The sequence below is a fragment of the Lathamus discolor genome, chromosome 1 (genome assembly GCF_037157495.1).
Source record: "Lathamus discolor isolate bLatDis1 chromosome 1, bLatDis1.hap1, whole genome shotgun sequence".
Classification (NCBI taxonomy): Eukaryota; Metazoa; Chordata; class Aves; order Psittaciformes; family Psittacidae; genus Lathamus; species Lathamus discolor.
The window spans coordinates 56015829-56041738 of record NC_088884.1 but is presented as its reverse complement, the minus strand read 5'-3'; the positions used below and the strand labels follow the sequence as shown (position 1 = coordinate 56041738).

Here is a 25910-nt window from a genome sequence, read left to right as displayed (position 1 = left end):
AACATCCAAGAATTTGTCTTTTGCCATTATACTAAACCTTAAATAAAGTACAACATGAGTAATCTTTCTTTCTTCAAACTGTAGTTCACCTTTGAAATTAATTTTGTATCATTTTGGCTGCAAAGGTTATCTCCATTCCAGAGAAGCTGATGAAACAAGGGCTGACAGATTTATTTCTAATTGCAAGTTAAGTGTGCCTTGATGTGTTTATTACCACAAATCAGTGAACTTAGTAAGTGAAAGGAAGGAACAATTTATGCCTTTCTGAGATACTTCTCCCCCAACATCTCTATATAAATTTAAGAAAAAAATTACCGTTTTCCTGTACTGAAGCTTCATAGTGTGCAAGAATGCTTATAGCAAAAAACCCCACAACCCTATAGCTGTAGCTTGTTTTATGCTACAGTTAATTTTTAAATAATTTCACCTTAAGTTCAGACTGCAGAAGGAGGGTTGAAAGCCTGGACTCAAACATAGGCTGAGTCAGATTTTTCTCTTTTTGAGTTGGCTCTGGAGATATAGGGATGACTGACATATCTGGGTTGTGTAAACAGCAAAAATGCATAGTCTATATGCAAGGTTTTCTTAACCGCATCCCTACACACTTGGAGAGCAGCTCTGCGATCCTCCTGGGCCACCTGCTTTGGCTTCCACCTCCTGTATACTTCTTTATTGCCAGAGTTTAGTGAGGAGGTTTTTGTTCATCCATGCAGGATTCCTGCTGCATTTGTTTGATTTCCTGCTTGTCACAATGGGCTGCTCTTGAGCTTGTCAGTGTTAATCCTTGAATAGCAACCAGCTTTCTTGGATCCCTCTTTCTAGGGATCGCCTATGGGATTCTTCCAAGCAGACTCACAAAGAGATTGGAGCCTCCTCATCGAGTCCAGCATTGTGATCCTGCTTTTTGTCCCAGTCCTTCCCCTGTCCTGAACCCCACCATCTCATGATCAATGCAGCCAAGGCAGAATGCCACTGATCTTCATATTCCCAGACAGCCCTTTCATGTTTTTAAGTATCAGGTCCAACACAGTGCCTCAGAGATTGCTCCTGCATGTGCTAGGACATTGTTGCAATGTGCTCTAGGAATCTCCTGGATTGTTGTATTGTTCCTCAAAAAAGTACTGGGGTGGATAACATCCCTCATGAGCACCAGGGCCTGCGAATGTGAGGCTTCTTCCTGTTGTCTGAAGGTGGCCTCGTCTACATCACCTTCCTGTAGACCATCTGGTCTACAGCCGGCAGATGCAGCAATGTCTGCTGTGCTGGTCTGCCTGCTAATCCTGACCTGTAGGTTCTTCACTGATCACCTACCCCCAGACAGAGCTCCATGCATTCCAACTCCTCTCTCACATAAATGGCAACACCTTGTCATTGCTTTCCTGGCCTTTCCTTCCAGAAGAGTGCATTTATGATTCTGGAAAAGGTGTGCTACAGAAGATTGGAAACGGGTCTTGGAGGTAGGTGCTTTTTGTGGCTGCAGTACTAGAAAATGTATGTTTTCTTGCAAAACTAATATATGACTTACATCCTGTTAAATACCATCTTCTAAGAAAATATTTAGGTTGGTTTTAGGTGCAGACATAGAGGAGACAGAATGCTAATAATGAAAAATAGGTGTGAAAAGAAGTTACCTACAGTACCTGCAACTAAATTTATAAATGAATTTCCAGAAAACTTCACAGGTCAGGGTTTAGAATTATGGAACACTGAAACTAGGGGATTTCAGGAAAGGCACTTTCACAGATAGCAATGCATCTTTTTGCTGAATTAAACGTATTTATGGATGTGTCAACAATCCCTTGCCCACCTCTTTTTCAAGTGTGTGCCAAATACCTCACGTTTATTTCTTCACCTTTTAAATTTTTTTTAATGTTACTCTATGTACTCTTGTTTCAGACACTCCTTCTTATTCAGTCTCTATTTTATTAATAATTTCACGGCTGTTTATCTTTTTTGCCTGTTTTTCCCCCAGTTTTGATGTCATCTTTCCTCTAAATCATTTTTCCACAGTATGAGGAAAAATAACTTCTTTTTATTTATTTATTTATTTATTTTTTCCCCCTAAGAAAAAAGAAAAAGAAGGAAAAGATTGTGGTCCCTTGCATTTATGTTTTCTTCTTAAAATCTTTTTTAATGAATTTATTGTCTTGTTTCAGAATGATTGATTAGAAGGTTAAATATGACATGCTAATTTTGTTTTAAAAACATGCTGTATTCAAGCATACCTCTATTACACTGTTGTGCTGTTACTTAGCAGCTTTCAATGTCTAACTTGCTTTGTAGTGTAGTATTCAGTTACAGTCATGTAGTGTGCCTAGAATTTATTCTTTTATAGTTCTGTGCCTCCTTTGGCTCTCTGATTTTAAGGGTGTGCCAGAAATGGTGCTTAGACGACTTTCATTTTTCTAGTGTGTACGTGGAAGTAAAAATATTTTTTTGTCACCAACATTCCTGTCCTGACTGCTTTTAACTGGCCTTACCTGTCTTATGCCAGTATATCCTAGATTTATTTGAATGCATTGACTAATTTATGTTCTTTAAGATGTAGGCATTTTTTTGCTTGAGTAAACTGCCCAAATTTCATACGTAGGCAAAACGCATAGCATCTTAATTTCAACAAATAGCTAGTGTTGTAAGCTAATGGAAAGGTGTGTAACAGGTCATTCTGATATATTTCCTGATAGTGGGAAAGCAGTTACAGCGGTAACATATTAGTTATTGCAGTGTTCACAATAGAATATAAATATAGCAACTTTATATCAGCAAGGCTTTGAAAACTACCATCTGATTAGGAGAAACTTTAAGGGATAAAATAATGTTTGAGGGATGGAGGGGATAAGGGAAGGTAAAAGCTGTAATTATAGAGCAACATAACTAGATTGCTGTTCCCTCTTTTTTTTTCAGTTTGAAATAAAATGTGTTTATAAGGTCAGCACAGTTTTCTAGTGTATAATATGACACTGATTGTCTTTGATTCTGCTCACCGGAGTGACACTAATTACTTTTAGTTACTTGACTGTTACTGTAAAAAAACCTCAGCCAAATAAAAAAAAAGTTTTGCTGCTGAGACTTGCATCATTTGTTTCCTCATCAAAGACTTAAAAGGTCCAGAACAGCATGTGACATTTAAAATAATCATGTACTTAAACTACTGAGAACTCTTTTTTACTTTTCTTGGCGAAAGTTTTATCATTTAAAGAAAACTGATACTAATGAAAACTAGAACATCTGTTCTGAAACCCAAAGGATATTGAGATAAAACAGACTTTACTAGTCCTATGCTGTTCCTTAAAAATAAACCTATTGCTAAAATATATTTCTAGACAGATAATATTTTGGTTCCAATATGTTATTGTTTTAAGCTAGTTTAAGCAGGTCTTAGATATCCTATACTGTTATTTAATAAAAATACGGTGACAGTGTTAAAAGAGGGAAAATATTCAGGGCCTTATGATTCAGCTAAAAATGCCTTAGACCTCTCACATGCAGGGAGAAGGAGGAGATTGTGGCTATTCTGTAACAATGACTACAGAAGTAGTCTGAAGATTTCTCATATTTTGCACAATACTTTTATGAGATGATTCTCATGTGTGGCACTTGCCACCCTTCTTGCATCGAGGTTGTTTGTCCTTGCTTGCACATTCTTTTGAGAACTGAATGTTTAATAAATAAAAATAGCAACTCTTTGAAACATGTTGCAACTTCTGTGACAGTATTTAATAAATTTTCAACACACTTCAATTCTGTCACCACCAATTAAATTATCTTATCATGTACCAATCACTGCCACAGCTGATGAATCTTCCATTGCACAACAGAAATCCAACAGTATTTATTTAAGGAAGAATCAATTCTTTATTAGTTTTTCTGATATGTTGTGGTTTTAATCTCTGATGCATTACTTTAGCTTTCTAATGTGGCCTCCAGTCCTTTAAATACCTTTTACATATGCTTAATAAACCTGTATGTATCCAGTTGAGGAAGGCTATTTTCCAGCAGGATTTGCTTTCACTTCTTGAAAAAACTTTCAGCCAAGAGCCTTACTGTAAGCAATGTTTGTGCCTCTTTGAAGAGTCGAGCTGCTCAGAACAAGAACGTGTCTTAATCATGATTTTTCTCATTTGGATTAGCCAATTTATGGGAGGTCTGACGTAGTGTACGATTCCAAGAAGTTTCAAACAAAGTTAAAATATAGCTGCGGCTTTCAGTCAAATTCAGTCCTAGTGCTACAGCCTTTAAAAAAACTATTTACATTTTAATTTGTCTTATACAACAAAGAGAGTGTGAGTTTGTTTCTGCACCCCTGCCAACTGGCTTGTAGAAAAGAACTGAGGGACTCTCCAAGGAGTGGCATATGTATGGTCTTAGTTTGTAGACTTAGAGGAAGTGATATTTGTGTTCAATTTAGAATTCATTTGCTTCTCCCTCTCATATTTTCAGCAACAGGAAGGTATATACTGTTACTATTTTGTTCTAGTCTTGATTTTGTGGGGAAAAAAGTGTGATCTCTGTTGATTCTTCCCATCCTCTCCTGTGGGGTTTTTGCTGTTTGTTTTTGTTTAGTTGTTGTTGTTTTCTTGTTCTTGGGGTTTTTTTTTTTGTTTGGTTTGGGTTTTTTTGGTTTTTTTTTGTTTTTTTTTTTTACTGCAACATGTTGAACAGATTAAAAGAAAAGGAGCTGTGGAGTAACTGTTGTCCAGAGAAAAAAGTTGAAAGATGAGAACTATGGTTTTAACATCATTACAGGGAAGAGGAGGGGTGAAGAAGGGAATAATGTATTCTAGAAACAAATTAATGGCAAATTCAAAAAGATTTTGAGAGTGAATGAGTGTTAGATGGAAAAATCAGTCACTGCCTCAAAGGTGTGCACATGCAACTCTTGGGCTGCTGTGCAGTTTTCAGACAAAGGGAAAAGGAAAGACTCAAAGAAGACAAAAATTAAATTTCATGTATATTGAGTCTCTGTCATTTGGGCAGGAGAGAAGTTGTTAGCAAGTTTCTTTTTTTCAGTTCCTTCCTTGTTGATGACTTTCTATAGCGGGAATGTTCTTTGCATATCCACGTACAGCTTCAGCTGAAGAAAATAGAAGTTTCAGCTGAAGGACAGATTTGACTTAAATATTTTTTTTTCTAACATTGTCCCCAACTTCATGTTTCATATTTCAATTAGTGCTCTCTTCTTTTGCATCCAAAAAAACTGACCCTGTTACAAAGTTCATGGTTGGTTTCTCAAAGAATACTTCTCATAATTTCTTTTTTTAAGTGTTGATCATCTAGATCAGAAAGTGAATGGACAAAACAAATAGTAAAAAAAACCTCAAAAAGCTCCCAAACAAGAAAAAACCCTCAAAAAAAAAAAAAAAAAAATCCCCAACCAACCAACCCACCCCTGCTGTCTCCAAAAAACAGCCAAAAATACTGAGTTTTCTTCCTTTGTGGGTTTCTTTAGAAAAGCACAGGTATAGGTCTATTTTTGTTGGTTTCACTATAGATTTAGAACTTTGAATATTTATCTGTATGAATCCATTTGCCTTTTGTGGTCAGTTTATACTATTGAACCATTTTTTTAGAAACTGATTAGATGACATAGCTTAATGATCTGTAATTTTTGAAATTTAGCAGGTCTATGTGTTTTTCAATTTGCAATTAGATTTTAAAAAATACAAATGAAACAACAACAAAATTAAATCCCAACATAGCTTTTCATTATGTGTAAGTAACTTAAGGTGATATCAAACATTGCTGACTTTTCCAGAATGTTACATCTGAAGTGTTCTAGCTTAATTGAAGATGATTCTTGCTGACGTAAAAGACTTCTTAGAGGAGAGGAATTGGTGGATAAGGAATAGATCATCCTACTAATAGACTGTTTAGATTTTCCATCCACCCCAGCACCAGAACTGTAATGTTTCTTCTCTGTAAGTATTTTTGCTTTTAGTTCAATGACGTCAGTCTTTCGCAGTAAGTAAAATAGAGAATAAATAGTGCATGCTACAGTTTACACATGGCAATGCTCTTTAGATGTGTAGGTCTGTATCTAGACTCCAAAGTTTGAGGGGGCTTTTGTGTGAAGGCAGGAGGAGTGGGGGTTTTGTTTGTTCTTTGTTACAGATACTGTGCTACTGGAACTTAACCTCTAGTTGTCTGTCATCAATTTATCAGCATCTTTGCTAATCAGGCCAAAGTTCTTAAACACAGAATTAAGAACATAATACTGTCATCTTTTTGTTCATCCTACCTGTTGCTTGCAAAAGAGGGGGAAGCAAGACTATCTTGTGTTGGGTGGCTGGATATCTAGTATGGATGATGAATATTAGCTCATTAGAAAGGCAAGGAAGAAGAAAAGGTGATGCTGTCATTTATAGAAACAAGCAGCTTCACACCACAATTCAGAAGAGCTGACTGGTTTAGTTGGGTGATCAGAGAGCTGTCTGTCACCAGGAGAGAGTTCTGTGTCAACCTGGAAGCTGAGGAAAGTCTGATTCTTGGAAAAAGAGAAGGATAATGTAAGGATGCAGGCATGCTAGCCTTTTGGTCCTTGGGAAAATGGCACAAGTCCTCTTGGCAGCCATTTCTGGGCACATGGTTTTCATGTGCCCCGAAGAAAGTGAAGAAGGTGACTGGAAATAGCCAACATGGATTCACCAAAAGGATAAATTATACCTGACCACCCTGATTGCTTTCTGTGATGAAAGACCTAGCTTATGGATGAGAGGAATGCAGTGGACATGTGTATCTTGACATCAATCTGGAGAAAAGAAGGCTTAGGGAGAACGTAATAGCAAATGTTCAGTGCCTACAAAGTTGTCAGAAAAATAGAGCTAGACAAGTTCTGCAAAGATGCATTGAAGGAGGACAAATGGAAATGGTGATAAATTCAAACATGGGAAGTTACAGTTTAGCTGTACTTTAGTTTAGTTTTTAGGGAAAAAAATACTTTTGGGATGAAGTTAAGCATTGGGATGTTTTAGCCACTGAGATTGTGAAATCTCTATCCTTGGAGGTTTTCAGGGTCTGACTGGACAAGAATCTGAGCAATCTGGTCTGAATTCACTGTTGATTTTGATTTCAGCAGGAGGTTCAACTAGGATGACCTCCAGCAGTCCCTTCCAACCTGAATGATTATGTGATTTTTTTGTGATTTAATACTTTGGTCATAAACTGAGAAAAAAAAATAGCCCACTCCCAGTCACTAAAGTCACAACTCAAATCCAGAGGATACTCCCCAGGCTGAATTATTTGGAATATTTAACTCCAATCTGGCCTACCTCACTGCCAGCAAAAAGACTTTAGCAATCAAGGGCAGGGTCAGGAATGCCTGAACCAAAAATATGATTAACGTAGTATTTCAAGTGTTTAACTAATCAGAATATCAGTTACTGTAAACTTAAATTACTATTGTATGGAATATAACTTTTTTGGTGGTTTTAAATATACGTTTATGTTCTGTGTGAGGTTTTACAGTAAGCAAAATGTAGTCATTCAGACTACATGACTGCTTTCCTAAGATACGCAACAAGAAGTGAGAAGGACTTTGTATAAAATCTGTGTATCTGTGATTTGGGAAGCTTTTTCTGAACTGTGGGAGATGCTTCTTTCTAGCAATTTTCTTGGAAATTCCTAGAATTCCTTCTTGGATTTTTTCTGAGACTTCAAACCTTTTCCTTCAGAAACTAGTTGTTCTGTTGTGTCTTAAAATAAGGGAGAAGTTAGTTGTCCTGCTTTCTCACTGTACTTTTTTGTTGTCTCTGGCAAAGGTGTAGCTTGTGTCTCTTTCGATTGTTTTTAGTTTGGTTTAGGGATTTTTGTCTGTGTGGGGGTTTTGTGCAGGTTTTTTGTTTGTTTGTTTGTTTGTTTGGATTTGAATTTATTTTTTCCTACATGCTTAGATTATTTATTAGTCAGGTAAGTAAAACAAATAACTAACAACTTAATCTAGAAGTTTACAATTCAATAGCAGTTCTTTGAATGCAAGGATAATGTTGCAGTAGGTTGCAGATGCAGTTTGCGTTCTGAGTTGGGCAATTCAGTCTAACTGACAAGTGTTTGTTTCTCTTGAAAAAAAGTCAAGAGAAGCTTGCTTTTGTCCCTTTACATTCTGCAGATCAGTTTCCTATCTAAAAAAGAAGAAAAACTTTTCTTGTGTAGTTTTTTTCATGCATATTTCTATGTAGTGATACAGTATATTAGAGTAATACATAAATGCTAATATATTTTTAAATATGTCATATATAACATTGTCTGGGGTACTATAAATGGCTTCAGTATCCCTAGCTGTTGATGACAGCTGGCAACCCTTTCCAAGTTAATATTCTGTTCTTTAGGAACAGTGATGGGATTTAAATTTAGACTGATGCTCTTGAGATAAAAGACCTAAGGATGTCCTAAAGAAGAGAAGAATTCCTTTCATGCTTACTGTGTTGCATAACAAAAGCATTCTCTTTTGTCAGCTTCATTGGGATTGTTCTCCTGTTTGCTCTTTATTCTTTGCTTTCTCTTGCTATAATGTCCCATCATTAGGATTATGTGGGCAAGTAGGTAAACATCAGTAGCAGGAGATGGTTGTAGCTCTGTCCTAAAGAAGTAACTATTTACATCATGATTTAAAACCCTGTAGGCAGTCAGAAAATGCTTTCTATACCAAATGTACTGCGGCATTTACCGTAATACGGTTTTGATAGCAAAATATATATTAATACCAAGAACACTTATTATTAAGAGATTGTTCCGCATGTGTGTTAGGTCTTGTTTTTTGTGCTTAATGTCCTCATCAGTGCAGAGTTTCTCCTCAGTGGAGAGTTTTTGTTCTTCACACAATATTAATGTCTTAAACATGACAGGCTGGAGATCCATGTTATACACTGCAAATACTTGAAGAGTTTAGTTACATGTGGTATAGGAGCTGTAAGTATGTTTCCTTTTTCTTTCTTTTTTTTTTTTTTTTTGTTGGTTTTTTTTTTTTTTTTTGCATGTGTAGGCTCTTCTAGACTATTTCCTTAGCATAGTTTTTCACATTCAATCAGTCATAAAGTCGTCGAGCAGACTGGTCCGTTCACACTCACTCAGCTCTGTATCAGCTCAGTTCTAACTTGGCAGGAAATGTCCTCATCACTATATTAGGAAGCTGCTGTCCTGGGTTCAGCTGTAATTGCTATTTTTCTCCTTCTTAATAGCTGATGCAGGGCTGTGTTTTCAACTTCAGGCTGAGAACACTGCTGATAGCACACCAATGTGGCTCATGAAAATTTTTTCACTATATCACTATGTGCTTTACTTTTGTTGTCTATTCCAGCAATGACATTTACTCGTATAAAATAAATTGTAATATCTCCTTGATTCCTATGGAAAGCTTAAGATATTCAGACATCATGTTGTTTTGGTTATATAGGGAAATCTGAAATCTTTCTTTACTTCCTCTAAAAATATTTGTCCTTATCTTTCAGTTCTCAGCTGTACTAGTTCTCAGCTTTCACTAGGATGTTGGTTATATGACCATAATGAAAATACCTACTTTCCTATAGACCTGGACACACTCCAGTGTCTTAGTGTTTTGGAGAGCTCACATTCCTGTTTAATGAAAATAGAAATAGTGACCTATCTGTATTTTATATACAACAGCACACTCTAGTGTGTATATTAATTAGCCATTATGGACTGGTTCTCATTATGTTTAACTTAAATTTTCAGTATTTTAGTTCTGTTGTATTCAGTGATTCAGTTTTTTCCTAGTACTTTGGTTTGTTGGAGGAACTATGTTTCTTCAAATGAGAAACTACCAGTTTCTTAACAGAATCATTTTGATACTGTTATTTATTATTTTTTTTTTGATTCTTTGAAAGAAAGAGCTGATAATTTTTGTAGCTAAGAAAATCTTGATGTAATGGAAGAATTGAGTCCAATATAAAGACTCTTAATGCTGTAATTATATACAACAAATGTGTGTAAGATGGATTTGAAATTTGTCTCCTAATTGAGTTGCCTGCAGGGAATTACAATTTGCCTTTTTGCATTAGTACAGAAATGAGTACATCACTTTCTAAGGTGTCAGCTCAGACTTGCGGCTAATTCTGAAGATATCACAGCCTTAGAGAAGATAGGCAGCCAGCATCAACTCGGATAACTGGCTTTCATGTTATATATAGTATGAGACTCTTAACAGGTGTCATAGTAAGTTAACACAAAGCTGTACAAATCTTTCTATCTTATTAGCATGTTTTTCCTGACTTTTTTTTTTTCAAAATAGGTTTATCAATAATAATGCAAAATTTAAAAAGCAAATATCAATTGACCCCAAAATACAAGTGAGAGATTGAGTTGCTGGCAGGGGTCCAGAGGAGGGCAACAAAGCTGGTGAAGGGCCTGGAGCACAAGTCTGATTGGGAACAGCTGAGGGAACTGGAGTTGTTTAGTCTGAAGAAGGGAAGACTCGGGGGAGCTTTACCTCTCTCTGCAACTGCCTGAAAGGAGGATGGAGCGAGGAGGTGGCTGGCATCTTCTCCCAAGTAACAAGTGATAGGACAAGAGGTAATGGCCCCAAGCTACATCAAGGGAGGCTTAGACTGGGTATTAGGAACAATTTCTTCACAGAGAGGGTAATCAGATACTGGAAAAGGCTGCCCAGGGAAAGTGGTGGTATCACTGTCCCTGGAAGCGTTCAAAACCTGTGTGGACAAGGCCCTTAGTGACATGGTTTAGTGATAGTCTTGGCAGTCCTGGGGTAATGGTTGGACTTGATGATCTTAACATTTTTTTTAACCTAGTTGATTCTACTATTCTGTCATTCTATGAATCTTTCAGGGCTTCACAAGAAAAAATCAGTTCTAATCAAGAACTCATATTTGGGCTAACGATATGAAGTTTTTATAGCTATCATTTCAAACGTTTTTTCTAAAGCCCTTTCAGGAGAAAGGAACTGAATGGCAGAGCAGAAACCACTAATCAAATATAGAGTTACAGACAGATTAATTTATTTTTAATGATATTGCATGACCTTCCATAATTAAAGTGAACATGATTTGTTAGACACTAGGTTTTTCTTGTTCAAATATACTGATCTTGGAAAACATAGAATTGTATTAATTAATTTTTAGCTTGAATGCCGTCCAAAAAGCAATAAATATGTAGTGAAAGCTCTGTATGATTTTTGCCCAGTAATCACTGCAAACTGATGTTTGTGATGAATGTCCTTCTGCTTTCTGCAGCAGTTTTCCAAGGTGATTTAAAGCACCCATGACCTGTTACTAGCTTATCAAAGAACAAATCCCTGAAGCAAAAGAGTGAGGGAGGAGGGAAAGTTTTTCATCTTCTTACTAACTGATGATTTGAAAAAGTGGTGCTATTCGTTGATAAGTCTGAAATGCTGATGAGAATCTAATGAGGTGTTCAAATTGCAGACTTACATAGCAAACCACAGGCAAGCAGTTTTAAGAAAAGGCAAATTATTAGAATGTTCCGATCCATGTTATTTTTATACAATACTGTGAATTAAAGTAAACAGAGCTGTATTTGAAAAATGTATTCAGGATGTCTCATACAAGAATACTTTCCTGGGACTCTTAAGGATAAACAATAAATCAAAAAGATTTAAAAGCAGCTATGTAATGAATAGGCGAAGGGTGTGCTCTTCTGAGGAAAATGAATCCAATGCTAGTAATTTTCAACATTTTTGTTAATATAGGCAGTAAAAAATGTTTACAAGGAGAGTGATTTGGAAATCCTGCCATCCACAGGTATACCAAGAAACCAGAAAAATCAGAGTAAAAAAGAAAATAAAAAAAATAAAAAAGGAGGACCATTTAGAATTATCTGGGCACTAATCGAGTAAAATAAAGGAATAAAACAAGTTTAATACTAGGGCCATCTTGAATTGAGCATATATGTAATACCTAAAGAGCCAAGAGCATTTCTTCATGGAAAATGGAAAAAATTATGAACATAATTGTTTTTACTCTCCTTATTAAAGTTATGTCAGGTGCCTATGTTGTATATAATCTTTCCATGTTTTTGTACAGGAAAAGCATAAGCAGGAGTTAGAAGACATGAGAAAAGCTGGACATGAAGCCTTGGGTATTATTGTTGAAGAATTCAAGGTAAATCAGTTGCTGAGATTATGAAATTTCCAAATAATATCACTGTAATGGTTTATAATAATTAGGCACTACAGGCAGTCTTCTTTAGGAGTTAAGACTCTGTTAAACTAATAATATCATTTATATGCAGAAGTGGCTTCCATTTTCAGTAGATTTTGTAAGTAGTGTTTAATTAATCCCCAAATTACCTCAAGTGTGGAAATTCACCTAAGCAATTCTACTGAATTGTTTAAAAGGCATAGAAAGGAGAATCTTTATTACAATGAATACAGTCCTATTTTGCATTCCTTGGGTCTTAATAAAATGAACTGATGCAGATTATTCCCATCAAATGGATTGGCCATAGCCCAAATTAGTATCTCTTGCAGTCATGACTGTTGGAATTGTGACTAATTCTCTCTGATACCAATAGCCAATTACAATTTTGTGATGCCACTCCGAGGAAAGTTGTACGTAGCATGACTGAATAGAAAGCCTAACATTGGTTGTTTCAGAATAGCTGTGTAAAAATATACACCATTGTTCATAAGCCCCAGAAAATAATTCCCAGAATCCCTCAAGCCCCAAATCCTCTAAATTAGTTCTTGAAACTCTGGGTTGAACAACAACAGAAAAGAGTTGACTACTTGCCTTTTCTGTATTCCCAGCAAAGATGAGTCTTCCTACCTGTAGACTTGTGCAAGTGCCTTTCTTTTGGCATACAAAGGAAAAAGAGAGTTACCATTTTTTCAGTTCTATATACAAGCTTGCCAAGTTCGTAACCAAAAGCTCACATTTTTCTTACATTTAGTGCTAATTATTACTCCTTGCAGACTTACTGCAGCAGATTTTTTTTTTTTTTGTCTGTTTAGAATGGGTTACACTTTCTGATAATCACTGTCTGGTATTTGAGGGAATTATTTGCTGTAAAAGGGACACACCGATCTTCCAGTAGTTATCCCTAGGCAGACGAAGTACTCAAGTTTAAGACCAAACCCTCTCAATTCCTACCGTTGTTGTGACACGTCTTTTTTAACATGGCAGCAGCGTCAGAAATGAAGCTTACACAAGAAGTCAAATACTGAATGATTTAATTTCAAGGATCTGAATATACCAAAGCCCTTAGAATTATTGTGGTTGTCTTTGGAATATTACCTTTCCGAATGTGCTGGGAAATCCATTAACTGAGACCATTAGACACTTTGTAGCACAAGCCCTCAAAAACTTTGGCTGTTTTTAAGCATCTCACATTCTTATCTTTCTTTCAGCAAATAAACCATCTACAACACAGTCATGAAATTTGTATTGAAAAACATGGTAAAGCAAATAAAAAATCAGCATAGTGTTCAGTGTAGGCCAAGTTTTCCTTCTCATGTTTACTTAATTTGGTTTAATTTCTTTCATGTTGTTAATTTTTAAACTTTTATCCCTGGTAATTAACTACAGTAAAGAAAAGTAAATGTAGAGCTTGGAAATTGTGCTTGTGGGATCATGTCATATTGGAAGATATTTACCACAAGCAACATAAGAATTTTTCCTCTGCTTGTTTAATCAGGCTTTTGTTCTGAAATTTTTGTAGTTCTGTAAACAGACAAGTTAAGATTTTTAATCTATTTTGTTTATATTTCTCACCATATAAAATATCCTCTAATGTAAGCTTTAAAGGATATGAGGTTACAGGCAGGTGTGTTTATTTAATGGTATTTATTTACTTAGATTATTTTATGCAATTATTAGTCTTCTAAAAGACAGCTTGCATGAATCAGATATGTTTCCTTTTATGGAAATTAACTTCAAGATGCAAAGTCCTTTCCAGCTCTTCGTACAGTGAGAGTTTTGTCTATCACTTTTCAGTGTTAGGTGGCTGGTTTTTTTCAGCTTTCCAGAACATAAAAAGGCACATTTGCAAAATATGGAATGCATGGGTGCTTTCAGATTGTCTTTCAAAAATATTTGTATCAATAGCAGACCTGTGAACTGAAAGGTTACCCTCTAATAAACAAAGCAAAATTTAAGAGATTTCATTACAGAATAAGTTAGTCTAGAATCAGGGTATCTTTTTTTAGGCATAGTTTATCCCTGCTGAAGAGGAAAAGCTCTTGAAATGTGGCAAGTTCTCAGCTCTTTAAAACGCCAGCTTAGGCTCTTAAGTTTCCAAGTTGGCATACCAGCTCAGAAAGGCCTGACACAGGAATAAAAATATAAATTCAAAAGTTGTTGCAAGGGCTTCTGTTTCACTGCCGACTTCTGTACTTGTCCATGTGTGAGTTGCACAAGAATTCAAGCAGGCCTTGAGTATAATGCAATATTGGGTTTTATCATGAAGACGTGATAGCTGGCAAAGAAGAGATTCCTCGTCATTTTTACAGTATTGGAGTACTCATGTGCAGCAGTGATGCCACTATAAAAATGTTTATATGGAATTCTGATAAAATCAAGGTCTTTAATCAAGCTAATCAAGTCTTAATCTTCTGAAGATCTGGCTATCAAAAATATTGTATTATTGATTAAAGCATCTTGATTTATTAAAAGTAATTGTAAAAATTACTAGGTATTTCTCCATCCCTTTTCAGTTAGAATTTCTTTTTATATGTGTTTTACACTATAAAACAATAAATATGGTGTGAAATATTGTAATAATTGAAAGGCTTGAAAAATAAGTAATTTAAACTCACATGCCAATAAAACTGAGATATCCAGATAGACTGAGCATAGTCTTCAAATTGTAAGTTGTTCATCGTTACCGGTATACCAGAAGATGTTGAAAATTAAACTGAAGTTGTTATGCCACTTTGCAAAAACCACCTTGCCCTATTCTTGCATTGGATTCAAATGTATTTCACGTAATGTCTTTGAAACACTGGAATAAAATTCAGTTCACACTCTAAAGAGGACAGTTACTGAAACCATAAAGTTCCTTCATGCCTTGATACACATCCAGTTGTGTTGACCTTTTGTAAAGAATAACTTAAGAGAATATTTTTCCACAGGAAATATTTTTTAACTTAATATGTAAAATATCATATCATGAGCTCTGTTTTAAGCTTTGGTAGCATGGTATGACTGTCAGTGGAAACAATTCAGAAAATTCAACTTAACAAAAAAAACATATATGTTCCATAGCATGTAGATGCACGTTTTAATTTTCTGGAGGTTTACCTGAAAATAGCCCTATCATGAAAATATGCAGTATTTTGGGCTAAACTGGTTAAGTTGGATTCTGTTGAAAAAGATATTTTCAAAAATCTTTTAGTTTTATTTATATAGTATGTGTACTAGCTAATAACTGAGTTATACCATAACCAGTCAAATAGAATATTTTATTGAGTTGGTGTATCTTTTCAAAGGGTCAAGAAAGAGTTTTGATGGTGTCTTCTGCTCTGTTTTATCCTTCAACAATTGGTTAATTATGTTTTGCCCATAAAGTAGTAGAAATTAATGTTGGAGACAGAATGCTGAATTAGGTGAATGACTGTCTAATGCTATGGAACATAGAAATGCTTATGTAAAGTTACTGAAATTAATGGTATTTAGTATGTTCATATGTTTGAAGTAGTACAATAACTTTACTCTTCACTAGGTAACTTTATTTTTGAGGATGACTCCTTCTGGCCATCTTGACTTAGCAGTTTTGAAGTAAAGAAGGTGTTTGGTGTAAATACATTTTGTATCAAGTTACAATAATGGTACTTGAGCAGGGCAAAGAAACCAGTGACGATATTCTTTTGGACCAAGGAGTTTGATGCAATGCTTTTAAGTAACATTACAGACTGTAATGCATCAGCCCATACATCATGATACATCATGATGCATGTTTCATACTGATGTTTCAAGTGAGTTTGTATAACATTTTCAAACAATGCTACAAACCTAAAAGTCTGGGCTTTGCACAGATTGGAATTGCTTTTATACTGGTTTTCAGGAGAGATGAGAGGGGATGATAAATCCTGCTCTCTTGCCTCCCCCCCTCCCCTTTTTTTCTTTTTCTTACTAGTTTTTTCCTTCTATTAAAAATATGAGTTGAGAGAAAGACATTTGGGAATTTGCTACTATTAGTGAATTGGATTAGTTTGGGAGTAACAGTCTATAATTTGAATTTGTAATTCAAGAAGGCTTCTCATAAATTCTAGCTTTTAGCCATACAATAATTATTGTTTTGGGCAAGCAGCTGTGATTTTGGTTGCCAGTAGAATAAAGACACTAGGGCTGGGCAAATAGGCTTGTATTAGAAATGTGCTGGACTGTCTGTGCTTTGATTTTGGCAACGCCGCAATACATTGCACTTTTGCCTTTCTAAGGATGAGGACAAAATTTAGAAAGCATCTACTACTCTATACACAGCACAGTCTGTAGAAATACAGGATAAATTTTTGTGATCATTTGTATTTTCCGATCTTTAAACTTTTCTTCTTATACAGGGTACAATACAGTTTTTCAGTCTCTAGTCTTTATTCAGTGATACGGTTCTCTAGTGTTCCTACCATACGTGTAGTGTGCTGTCAATTACATTCCAGGACTACTTAATTCTTTGACCATTGCTAAAGCATATACTAGGGTAATTAAGATGTGTATTCCCTTCAAGACATACCAAGGCGATTATGGATAAAGTTAGTAATATGATTTTTTGATCTGGTTTCAACTCAGGGTCTTCCAAAATTATTTTCATGTTTGAAACTTAAAGATGTTAGCTCTTTATTTAAACTCAAACAGGGGTTTGGATCAATTTATTTAGTTCAGTTTTATAACCCATCCTATCCGAAATGGATATGAAGACACTTTACAGAACATGTTCTTGAAGGGTTTCACTCTCTGTTCTGTCAGAAGCCACCAGGCTTTGGCTAGTGAAGGAAAAGCAGGATTAATTCTCTGGGTTTTTTTGGGGTTAGGAGAGAAATCGGAAAAGAGGGAAGAAGCAGGATTTCTTGAATAGTTTGAAAAGTTTCTGGTAGTTTAAGCTTTAGAGTAAGACTTGTTTCGCTGTCATTGTCATCCTGCAAGTCCTGTTATTTGGAGCAGCCGCACTTTATAGAATTACTGTTAAATATGAACATGCATGCTGCTCCTTAGCTTTCCTGTGAACAATGTGAATTTGTTCTTTAAAAATCTTTCCAAAATTGTGCCTGTATGTGTTTCCAGAAACAATGAACAAAAAACAAAAGACAGTTTGATGGACTATAATGTGAATGTGCATTTGGAGTATTAATTATTTCCAAGTGGCAAAATAGCAAGTAGAACTTAGAATTTCACCCAAGTAAATTCTAGTGTTTAAACTACCTTATCACAGAACTAAACCATATAGTGTACAGAAACCAGAATGTGTTCTGCCTCACCTCTGCCTCCAAGGATCTACAAGGTTCTAGCACATTCTACAGTTCTTGTTATTTGTTGCACTGTAAAGGCTGCTTTACTAACAGGAATCAATAATGGTTTTAGTCCTGATCACAGGACCATATATGATTTCTTTCATTTGTTTTTGAAAGGAATAAAATGCAACTATACATCAGACTGGAATCTCTCTGATACCTGGCAGATTTTGTAAACGGACCAAAGGTTTGCTATTCCATATCACTCTGTTAGCTTCTTGTCACTTTGAGTCATCTTAAATTCCTAGACTGAAACTGAGACTACCAAGCTAGATTAGTTGTTGAAATATGATGTATTTTATTCCTGGACCATAATAATGTTCTCAGTGCTACTTTTTATTACCATGCTCTTTTATAAGCCAAAACAGCTATAGATTCAAGTCCAAGGCTTAAACCTTGAACAGCTTTCAGCTTTGATTAGCTAAGAATATAAGCCAAGTTGAAAATGAATTATAACTGAACCAAACACAGTAAAATAATGTCACCGTAGACATTAATTCTTGGTTTTCTCAGTTAATGGGGTTTTAGCTGGTTTAGTAACGGCTAAAATAGAATGAGATGTGGGGTAGAAGGAAATGTTAAAAGACCATGTATATCTATCTTTTTCTTATCACTTGGAGCTGTGGTGATATTTTTTGTTTTCAGGAATCAGAGGAAAGATCTTACTATTGTTATTTATTATATCTAAATATACTTTGATTATTTAGTACATAAACTTTGTAAATTCTGGAGGTATTTGCAAATAAAATGTGTAAATTTTATTTGGCCATCGGTTCAATTAATGATGTATCTGTGATCGTAACTATGGTTATACAGCTGCTATTGTGGCTGCAGTTTGTTCTTATATTAATGCATGGCTTTGTACTTGAATTTTAAGCAAACTGCTTTAAGTAGTTGTTTATCTAAAGTGCCACAGTTCTTTAAACTGTTCCTTCATACAGTGACTTACATAAGAAGTTGGGAGGCAGTTTTGAAAGCTGAGGAAATTACAAATGGAAAAGAAGATCTAGTAACTGTCTGAAAAGATGACTGTTTATTAGGCTCTACTGAAGACCTAAAAGGCAACCTCACTTTTGGTTAAAGGCAGATGTAGTTTGGGCTTGGGAAGTGTGTTGTGCTGAGGAAGGAGAGGAAGAATTAAAAATCAAAAAAAAGAGATGGGGGAAAAAGCCATGAAGCAATAAGAACTAGTTGATAAACGTAAAGAAATTCTGAAAATCTGAACCCACCACTTCCTTTGTGACAAGTGTAGTCTCAGGCAACAGGTATGATAGGGATGTAGAAACAGATCTACAAGACTGACGCCTCTTGACATCACAGTCCTGAAACTGGCTGTTGGGTACAGGGTGACCCTTGCCAGCCTGTGTCACGGAACTTCATTGCACACTATATGAAAGAAGAAATTAATTAACAATAGCACCCATATTGAAATCCTACCCCGTGAACTTCATGCAACAGATGCTGTAGGCTACATTCTGCTATAAACTTACTTGAAATGATTCAGTGAGCTATTAAAAGAAGACTGCTTCAAAAATGCCAGCTTGATATTAGGTCAGTGGGCACAGATTTATGGAACATCAGCCCACCATGATAATTGTGTAATTAATTAAGGAAGAAAGTGGTGTTTCAGCAGTCATAAGTAGTTGCCCAGAGTAGCAATTAGTCAGAAGACTTTTAGTGTCATTGTACTGAAGGAGGTATGTAACTAAAAGTTAGAGATGCCTATCATCAAGTAGCTAAAAGTATGTTTTAGTTTAGTAACTTAGTTAATTAGTAAATTAGGGGTTTAATTAGTAATTTAAATATCTGGTTATCTTAAAATTTGCAATTGAATATTATGCATCTCTGCTGTATTTACCCCATCAAGAAACCTTAAATGGTAGTTGCAGTCAAAGAAAGTGACCTCATTTTTTAACTCCGTGGGGTTTTTTTTTTCTTTTTTTTTTTTTTTAACAGTCTTGTAAAGACATTGTTTTATGTCATCTTTATGTTCATATTTGATTTTTATAGTCAGCTGGAGCCAGGCATATGTAGGATACACACAGTGAATATAGTAATGTTCTAGGCAACAGCTGCATGTTAGATATGAAATAAAAGGAAATTGTCAAGTTTAGCTTCTATTTTATTTTTTTAATTGCTTACTTCAGATGATTTATTAAATGTAATTTTCAATGACAAATGAAGAATGTAGACATTATTTAAAGGGCAAGATACATTTTTCTAGTGATGCCAGTTCTCTGACACTTCTCTGTTCATAGAAAAAGTGGACCTTCTGTTTTATAGAAGTGCCTTATCTAGCAGTACTGACAATTATGATCTGTCCTGAGCATAAAAGTTTTCTCATGAGAATAAAAATGTTCTAAGCTTTAAAATACATTAGAGCTCGTATCTTAAAACCATAAGGTTCTGAAAATCATCAGATTCCTCTTGAAAGGGGAAATCTCATTTTTATAATGAGTTATTGCTACCTCAGGATATTATGTGACGTGCCTCATCATCTTTTAAGTGACTTGAAAAGATTTATGTCTTGGGAGAAATAATGTATTCTGAATTTTAAAGGACCATTTGACTGGCTGATCTGCTGAATCTCTGTACAGAAAAGAAAGATTTTTTTTTTGTCTGGAGATTTCTTTATGGCACAACATACAAGCTATCTCTGAAATACTGTGCCACATAGTAGGGGGCTTTTCTCTTATTCCTTACTCAGCCATTTGGAATAGTCAAATACAGGATTGATTCTTTGGTACTATTTACACTATATTAGTAGTGTGTATGATAGAAAAGGGAGGCTTTTGTTTCCAAATGTGCTATTTTCTAAATAGTATTTTCTAAATAGTAATAAGAAAATAAATTAGAAGTTTAATAACCTCTACACGCCATCCAGTGACTAATAACTGTTTTCTTGAAAAGTGAAAGTTCTTTATGCTGTTTAATAACAATTCAACAGTCACCAGTTAGTTTGCATAGCAAAGTGCATAAAGTAACTCAACGTCTGGGTTAGGCAAGAAGCTGAGGAAAAGCATTGCAACTTAACGACCATTCTGTTACTGTTTTCCCAAAGATCAGACTTAGATTTATTTTTTTTTTTTGCCAGTTATATGAAAAAAATATTGCCACAATAGTTTAAGCAGAAAAATATGCCATACCTCAGATATAATTTTTGACAATAATGTGTGGCAATTCTAATTTATACACAGTAGGATTTAGCATATAAAGTTTCACATACAGAAGTTACACTTCTCTGAGAGTTTTGTTTTTGTTTTTTATTTCCTGAATTTGTAACAATAATCAAAGTAAATGTAGTTGAGAAGAAATTAGTTTTTTTGAAAATAAACCTATGGCAAGCTATATTCCCTGCAAACACCAGTAAATGTATTTTTACTCTTTGATTAAAACATGTTAAGCACCATCTTTTACCTTTTAAATCTCTGAACATGTGCTGAAAACCACTGCCATGCTATAGCATTACTGAAGAACACTGATTTCGGCATAAGAGGCTAGTTTGTGGAAAATTTAGCAGTGTAGTTCAAAAATTGTCAGAAGATTTAAAAAAAAAAAAACCCACTTTTTGTTTGGTGTTTTAGGTTTGGTGTGGATTTTTTTAAGTATTCAGCATTTATTAAATGTGTGTGTTATGTTCGATAAAGTAAATAGATATCTAAAATAAAGATTGCTTGAAAGATGGATTTTTTCTTTGTTTTTCTTTGGGCCAAAGGCCTATTTTTTATAAAATGTGTCTGTTTTAACTTATGTAGTAATTTCAAAACTTCACTATTTTGATTAGTAGTTAAAAATAGTTTGCTACATTGTGTATGAATAGCCCAATGAATATTTGGAAAGTGACATAAATATTTTATAATATTAGGGAAAAAGATTTGCATGTCATAAGTAAATCCTGCATTAAAATACCATCATTGTTTAAAGAAGCCTGAGTATAATTTCTCAAACAGTAATTTATTTTTTCACATATCTTGAATTTTTTTTATTTCTCTTTTTGCCTCCAGATGCTGGAAATTCTTCAAAGTTCAGTCAAGTGCATGTGAATGCACACACGTGTGCATGCACATGTGCTCACACACAGGGAGTTGCTAATTTTATCATCTTTTCATCTTTGTTACTGTCTCAGTACTTTGACTTTCCACACTTTAACTTCTACTGCTTCATATTTAAGTGTGAACTTCCTGGGGGAGCATTCTTTTATGTTTCAAATTACTCAAAATTTCCATCTGCTTTTACTTGACTTGTGGTTGTGAAGATCATGCTTGGCCCATGGGATCTTGCACTGTGCCGAGAGGATGTGGAGTTTTGTCAGCCAGGGAAATATGTCTGACTTTTTTTTTTTCCTTCAGCTTTCATACACTTCTCTTCTTGTGTGGTCCCACTAAACTGCGTATATTTAACAGAAATACTCTCCCTCTCTATCTTCTGTGTGCTGCTCTCTTTTAAGCAGACTGTGTGTAAGAAATCTGAGATCCAAAAAATTTTAATCCTGACTGAAAACAAGGTAGAAAGGTATGAAAACATAGAAAGGTACTTTAATAGTTGCACATTCCAACTTTATAACAGTGTTCCACATTCTGGTTATACAAAAGTATTACTAGATCTGCAGTCACCGATAAACATCTCAGTCATATCTTTGTTGAGTATTTTATGCTTTCTTATTACAGGCGCTGCTACAATCTACAGTTCAACAGCAAGAAGCAGCTATTGAAAAACAGTATATTCTAGCAATTGAAAAACATGCCCACAAATGTGAAGAACTTCTTAATACTCAGGTACGGATGTGCACATACAAAAATCAGCAATTTTCTTTTAGTTTTAACTCTTTTCTGTTTGAAAAAATATTAACATATATGATCACCAAAGAAAATAATCTTTCACCGTGTGCCCTCAGCATAACAGTAAACACAAATATTTAAAAATGCAAAATAAATAATGACTCTTCATCTGTTGGGATCAAAGGTGTTTTAAAACATTTAAACCTCCTCAAAAACAGATTCAAGAAGAGCATAACACTGAGAAAAAGGCTCAGAGCAATGCTTACTCCTTTAACAGCTGCCATTTTATGTAGTCTTGGAGAAAATATGGGATTGTCTTTTAATTTACTTAGTTAAATGCAGAATTTGATTTATTGGGATTTAAAAAATGTTTGGTCCAAATTTTTTGTTGATTCTTAGGTGTTAGACACAAACGTCTGTTGCCCAGTCCTATTGTTATATCATTGTTATTTTATCTTTATATAAAATTTCTATGAGGAATTACATAATATTCAGAAATATATATACATGAATAGGTCTATATTGGCTCATTTAACGTAATTTGAGTCAAAGCACACTGTATAGCAAGTATTTGGAATTGCATCAGTTACTGACATCTGAACAGTGTAAACGTGGTTTGTTACTGAATATATCTTGGTTTGAATTAAGTACAGCTATTGAATCAAAATCATAAAAAACAGTAGTATATAAGTTAAAAAAAGCTAATTTGCTAGTAGCATCCTGTTGTGTACACTCACTGCAATCAACAGTATTAACAGTTACCTTTTAAGTACTATTAGCAACAGTTCTACTAAAAATACAAAGGATTATAGTTTATTTCATTTTCTTGGGGTATGTTAGCCCTAAATACATCAAAAGTCCACACCATTTCCAGCAGTGTGTTTTATGACCATTTCACTCTTCTGACCATATCAATTAACACTTAATGCAAACATATATTAAATATATAAGCATCTGTATAAACAGTATGAAGGAAAGATGTAATAGTTTGGAGAAATTAATTCCATCTTGAATGAAAACTACAGTTATTTAATGCTTACCATTAAGCTCTGCCCAAAAAGCAAATAAGAATGAATTTTAAGAAAATATTTTGTGTTTCTGAAATGAACATAGTGTTTACTGACTGGATATTTTCTGACTGTTAAAAGAAGTGAATCTCATAAAATATGGAAGCGTTATAGGATGTTGTTTTGAGGGTGTGCTTACAGATTGAGCAAAAATATTGCTCCCACATTCTATTACATTTGAATTGCAAACCAAAAGTTTGTGACAGAAATGTGAAAAGCATGTTTAAGAGGTTCAGATTTACCTGGGGGAAACACAACAATGCAAGGTACTACCTATTCTTGGTCATAGGACAGGACAGTACTGATAACACAATGCCCAGTTCACATCATATCTATGTTTAATTCAATTTAACGCCCTCTTTGGGATCCCAGAAAAGATTTTCATTTGTTCACAAACTTCCAAGTTATTTCTTTTTTATTTCAATCAAGGCTTATCATCTTGATTTTAATGCAAAACTGGGATCTTGAAGCTTAATCAAGTAGAAAATGATGAGTGCTTATGGTAGAACTACCAGGTTTAATAAATTAGGATTTATACTGGCAAATTTTGTTCACTCATAAATCTTTGTTGGAAGAGATCTGAGAAAAGTGTAGTATGTTCTTACTTTTTTTTAATATATATCTATTAAATGCATGCTTTGGTGTTTAACATCCATTCTCATTCAAATTATTTTGTTCTGTGCTAACGAGATTGCTGAAATAATTACTAAAGACTGTACACCAAGTTGATGAATATTCTATGTTAAAGGATTGTACATCATGCATATTCACCTTTACATGAAAAGTTATGAGTATCTACATAACTGTAAAGATTTTTTTTTGGACTAGCAGTAATCACATAGTGCAAGTATGTTCTATACACTGACATAGCTGCTTTTTGTTTTGTTTTGTTTTGGGGGTTTTTTTGTTGTTGTTTTGGTTTTGGTTTTTGTTCCCTTCTAATACTCCTGCCTTACAAGCAGTATTTAATTTTCAAACTTTTAAACTAATGTTCTGCTATTTTATTTTCAGTTCTACAGAATTAAGATTATCTCATGTTAATAACTCCTTTCTCACGCTTTCTCCTAATCCAGTTTTCTCCCTAAATTCCCATACACCTTTCTTTTAGAAGTGCCTCTTTGAGAAGGAGATAGGGCTGTTTTTCCCTGCTTGTCTTTAACCTGTCAGAGTTTATTTAAGTTTCTGATTTTGAAGCTGTATTTTATCAGGGTGTTGTGCCTGTGATGGCGATGCATGTTGAAAGTCTATCTAGAAAGTTACCATAGTGCTGATACCATCACTGTGCAAGTCTGTATCTTCCAGGATAGGGGAGGATGTGAAAGGCCTAGTTCTATGATTCTATTTCTTTCCTGCTAGACAAATCTCTGCAGTTCATCTTCGATCATTACATGTGAGGTTTTGCAGCATACTTGACTAACTAATAGGTAACATCATCATCTGCTGGAGGGAACCATCAGCCCACCAACAGAAATTGTCTTCTATTGTGTGTCTTATTTCAGGTCAGTCAGCTACCTTTTCATTATACTCTTCTGCTAGATCTAACACCTTAAGTCTGTGCTAAAATTGCAGACATTTCTCCAAAATAAAATTGTGACCCATTTTCTATTCTGGCTCTTCTGACAGATGCCTTCCCCACCGTTCCTAAAGTAAGAAGGTTGTGGTCTATTTTCTAGTTCAGTTTCTTCTGCTCGAAGTTCAGTGTATTCTCAGACACACTATACTGAACTGCCTCTCAGTGAAGTTTTCCTCTGTATTAATCAGTATCACTATCCATTGCTTTTGAAGCAAACGCTTGAGAGATGAGCTGGTATTATGGGACACTGTAGATGCCAGGTATTTCTTCATGTACCCTTTTCCTAGTCCATTAATGTCACTTGTCTTGAGTATCAGATCTCAAATGTCCTCTAGGCCTGAAGCTCATGGGTCATCTTCCCCCTTTCCTGGAATGTGTTGAAAGGACTAGTTTCCTCAAATAAATGGATGATCACTGTAATGTATGCTTCCTGGGGAATAATCTCTAAGGCTGCTTCTTTCATTTTTTTCTGCCTTTTTCCTTTTTTTCTTCTTTTTTTCCTTTTTTTTTTTTTTTTTTTTTTAATTTCAAGGAAATGCACTCTCATATCAACACTTCAGAAAGGAAACCAGTCATTACCCTGGGATATTCAGGGGCACCAAGTTCATGGTTTCATCTCTGAAATGTTGTAGCTAAGCAACTGAGCTGGATGCAGCTAGGAGAGGCAGGTGACAATAACCTTCTGTTCCATACTTCAGTATGTAGACTAGAGTGTCTTTTAGCTTTCCCTGTTTTCCAGTGCTGGGGTAGAAATAGTTTGTTCAAACATCAAAGTAGGTTTTTCTTCTGAACACAGAGAAGACAGAGAGATTGAGTAACTTTAATAAGCCTGAACCAGAAGAAGCAACACAAAAAGATGGACTAAGTAAGCATCCATTATTTGAAAGTATTTATTATGTAGGACTAGGGTATTCTAAGGAATTTTCTTATTAAGGTTGCTAGACCCATAAGCATGATAGTGTAAAAGGAATTACATGTTTTCACTGGAAGCCCTAGAAATGATATACCGTAGTTTTTTTTTCTTGCTATTCAATCAAAGTAGATAATGTTAAAAATGTAAA

The 25910-nt window shown here is 34.9% G+C and overlaps 1 protein-coding gene across 8 annotated transcripts in view; it reads left to right on the top strand.

The window, feature by feature from the left end:
• The window catches only part of CCDC91 (coiled-coil domain containing 91), a 562122-nt gene that overhangs the window by 494284 nt on the left and 41928 nt on the right, over window positions 1-25910 (top strand). For all 8 annotated transcript variants that reach the window (XR_010610984.1, XR_010610983.1, XR_010610982.1 and 5 more), the window contains exons 7-8: window positions 12012-12089; window positions 22099-22206. Coding sequence is in view for 5 of the 8 variants with exons in the window: in XM_065672375.1 (XP_065528447.1) it covers window positions 12012-12089; window positions 22099-22206 (186 nt within the window). In the remaining 3 variants the exon portion in view is untranslated. The remainder of the gene's footprint in view (window positions 1-12011; window positions 12090-22098; window positions 22207-25910) is intronic.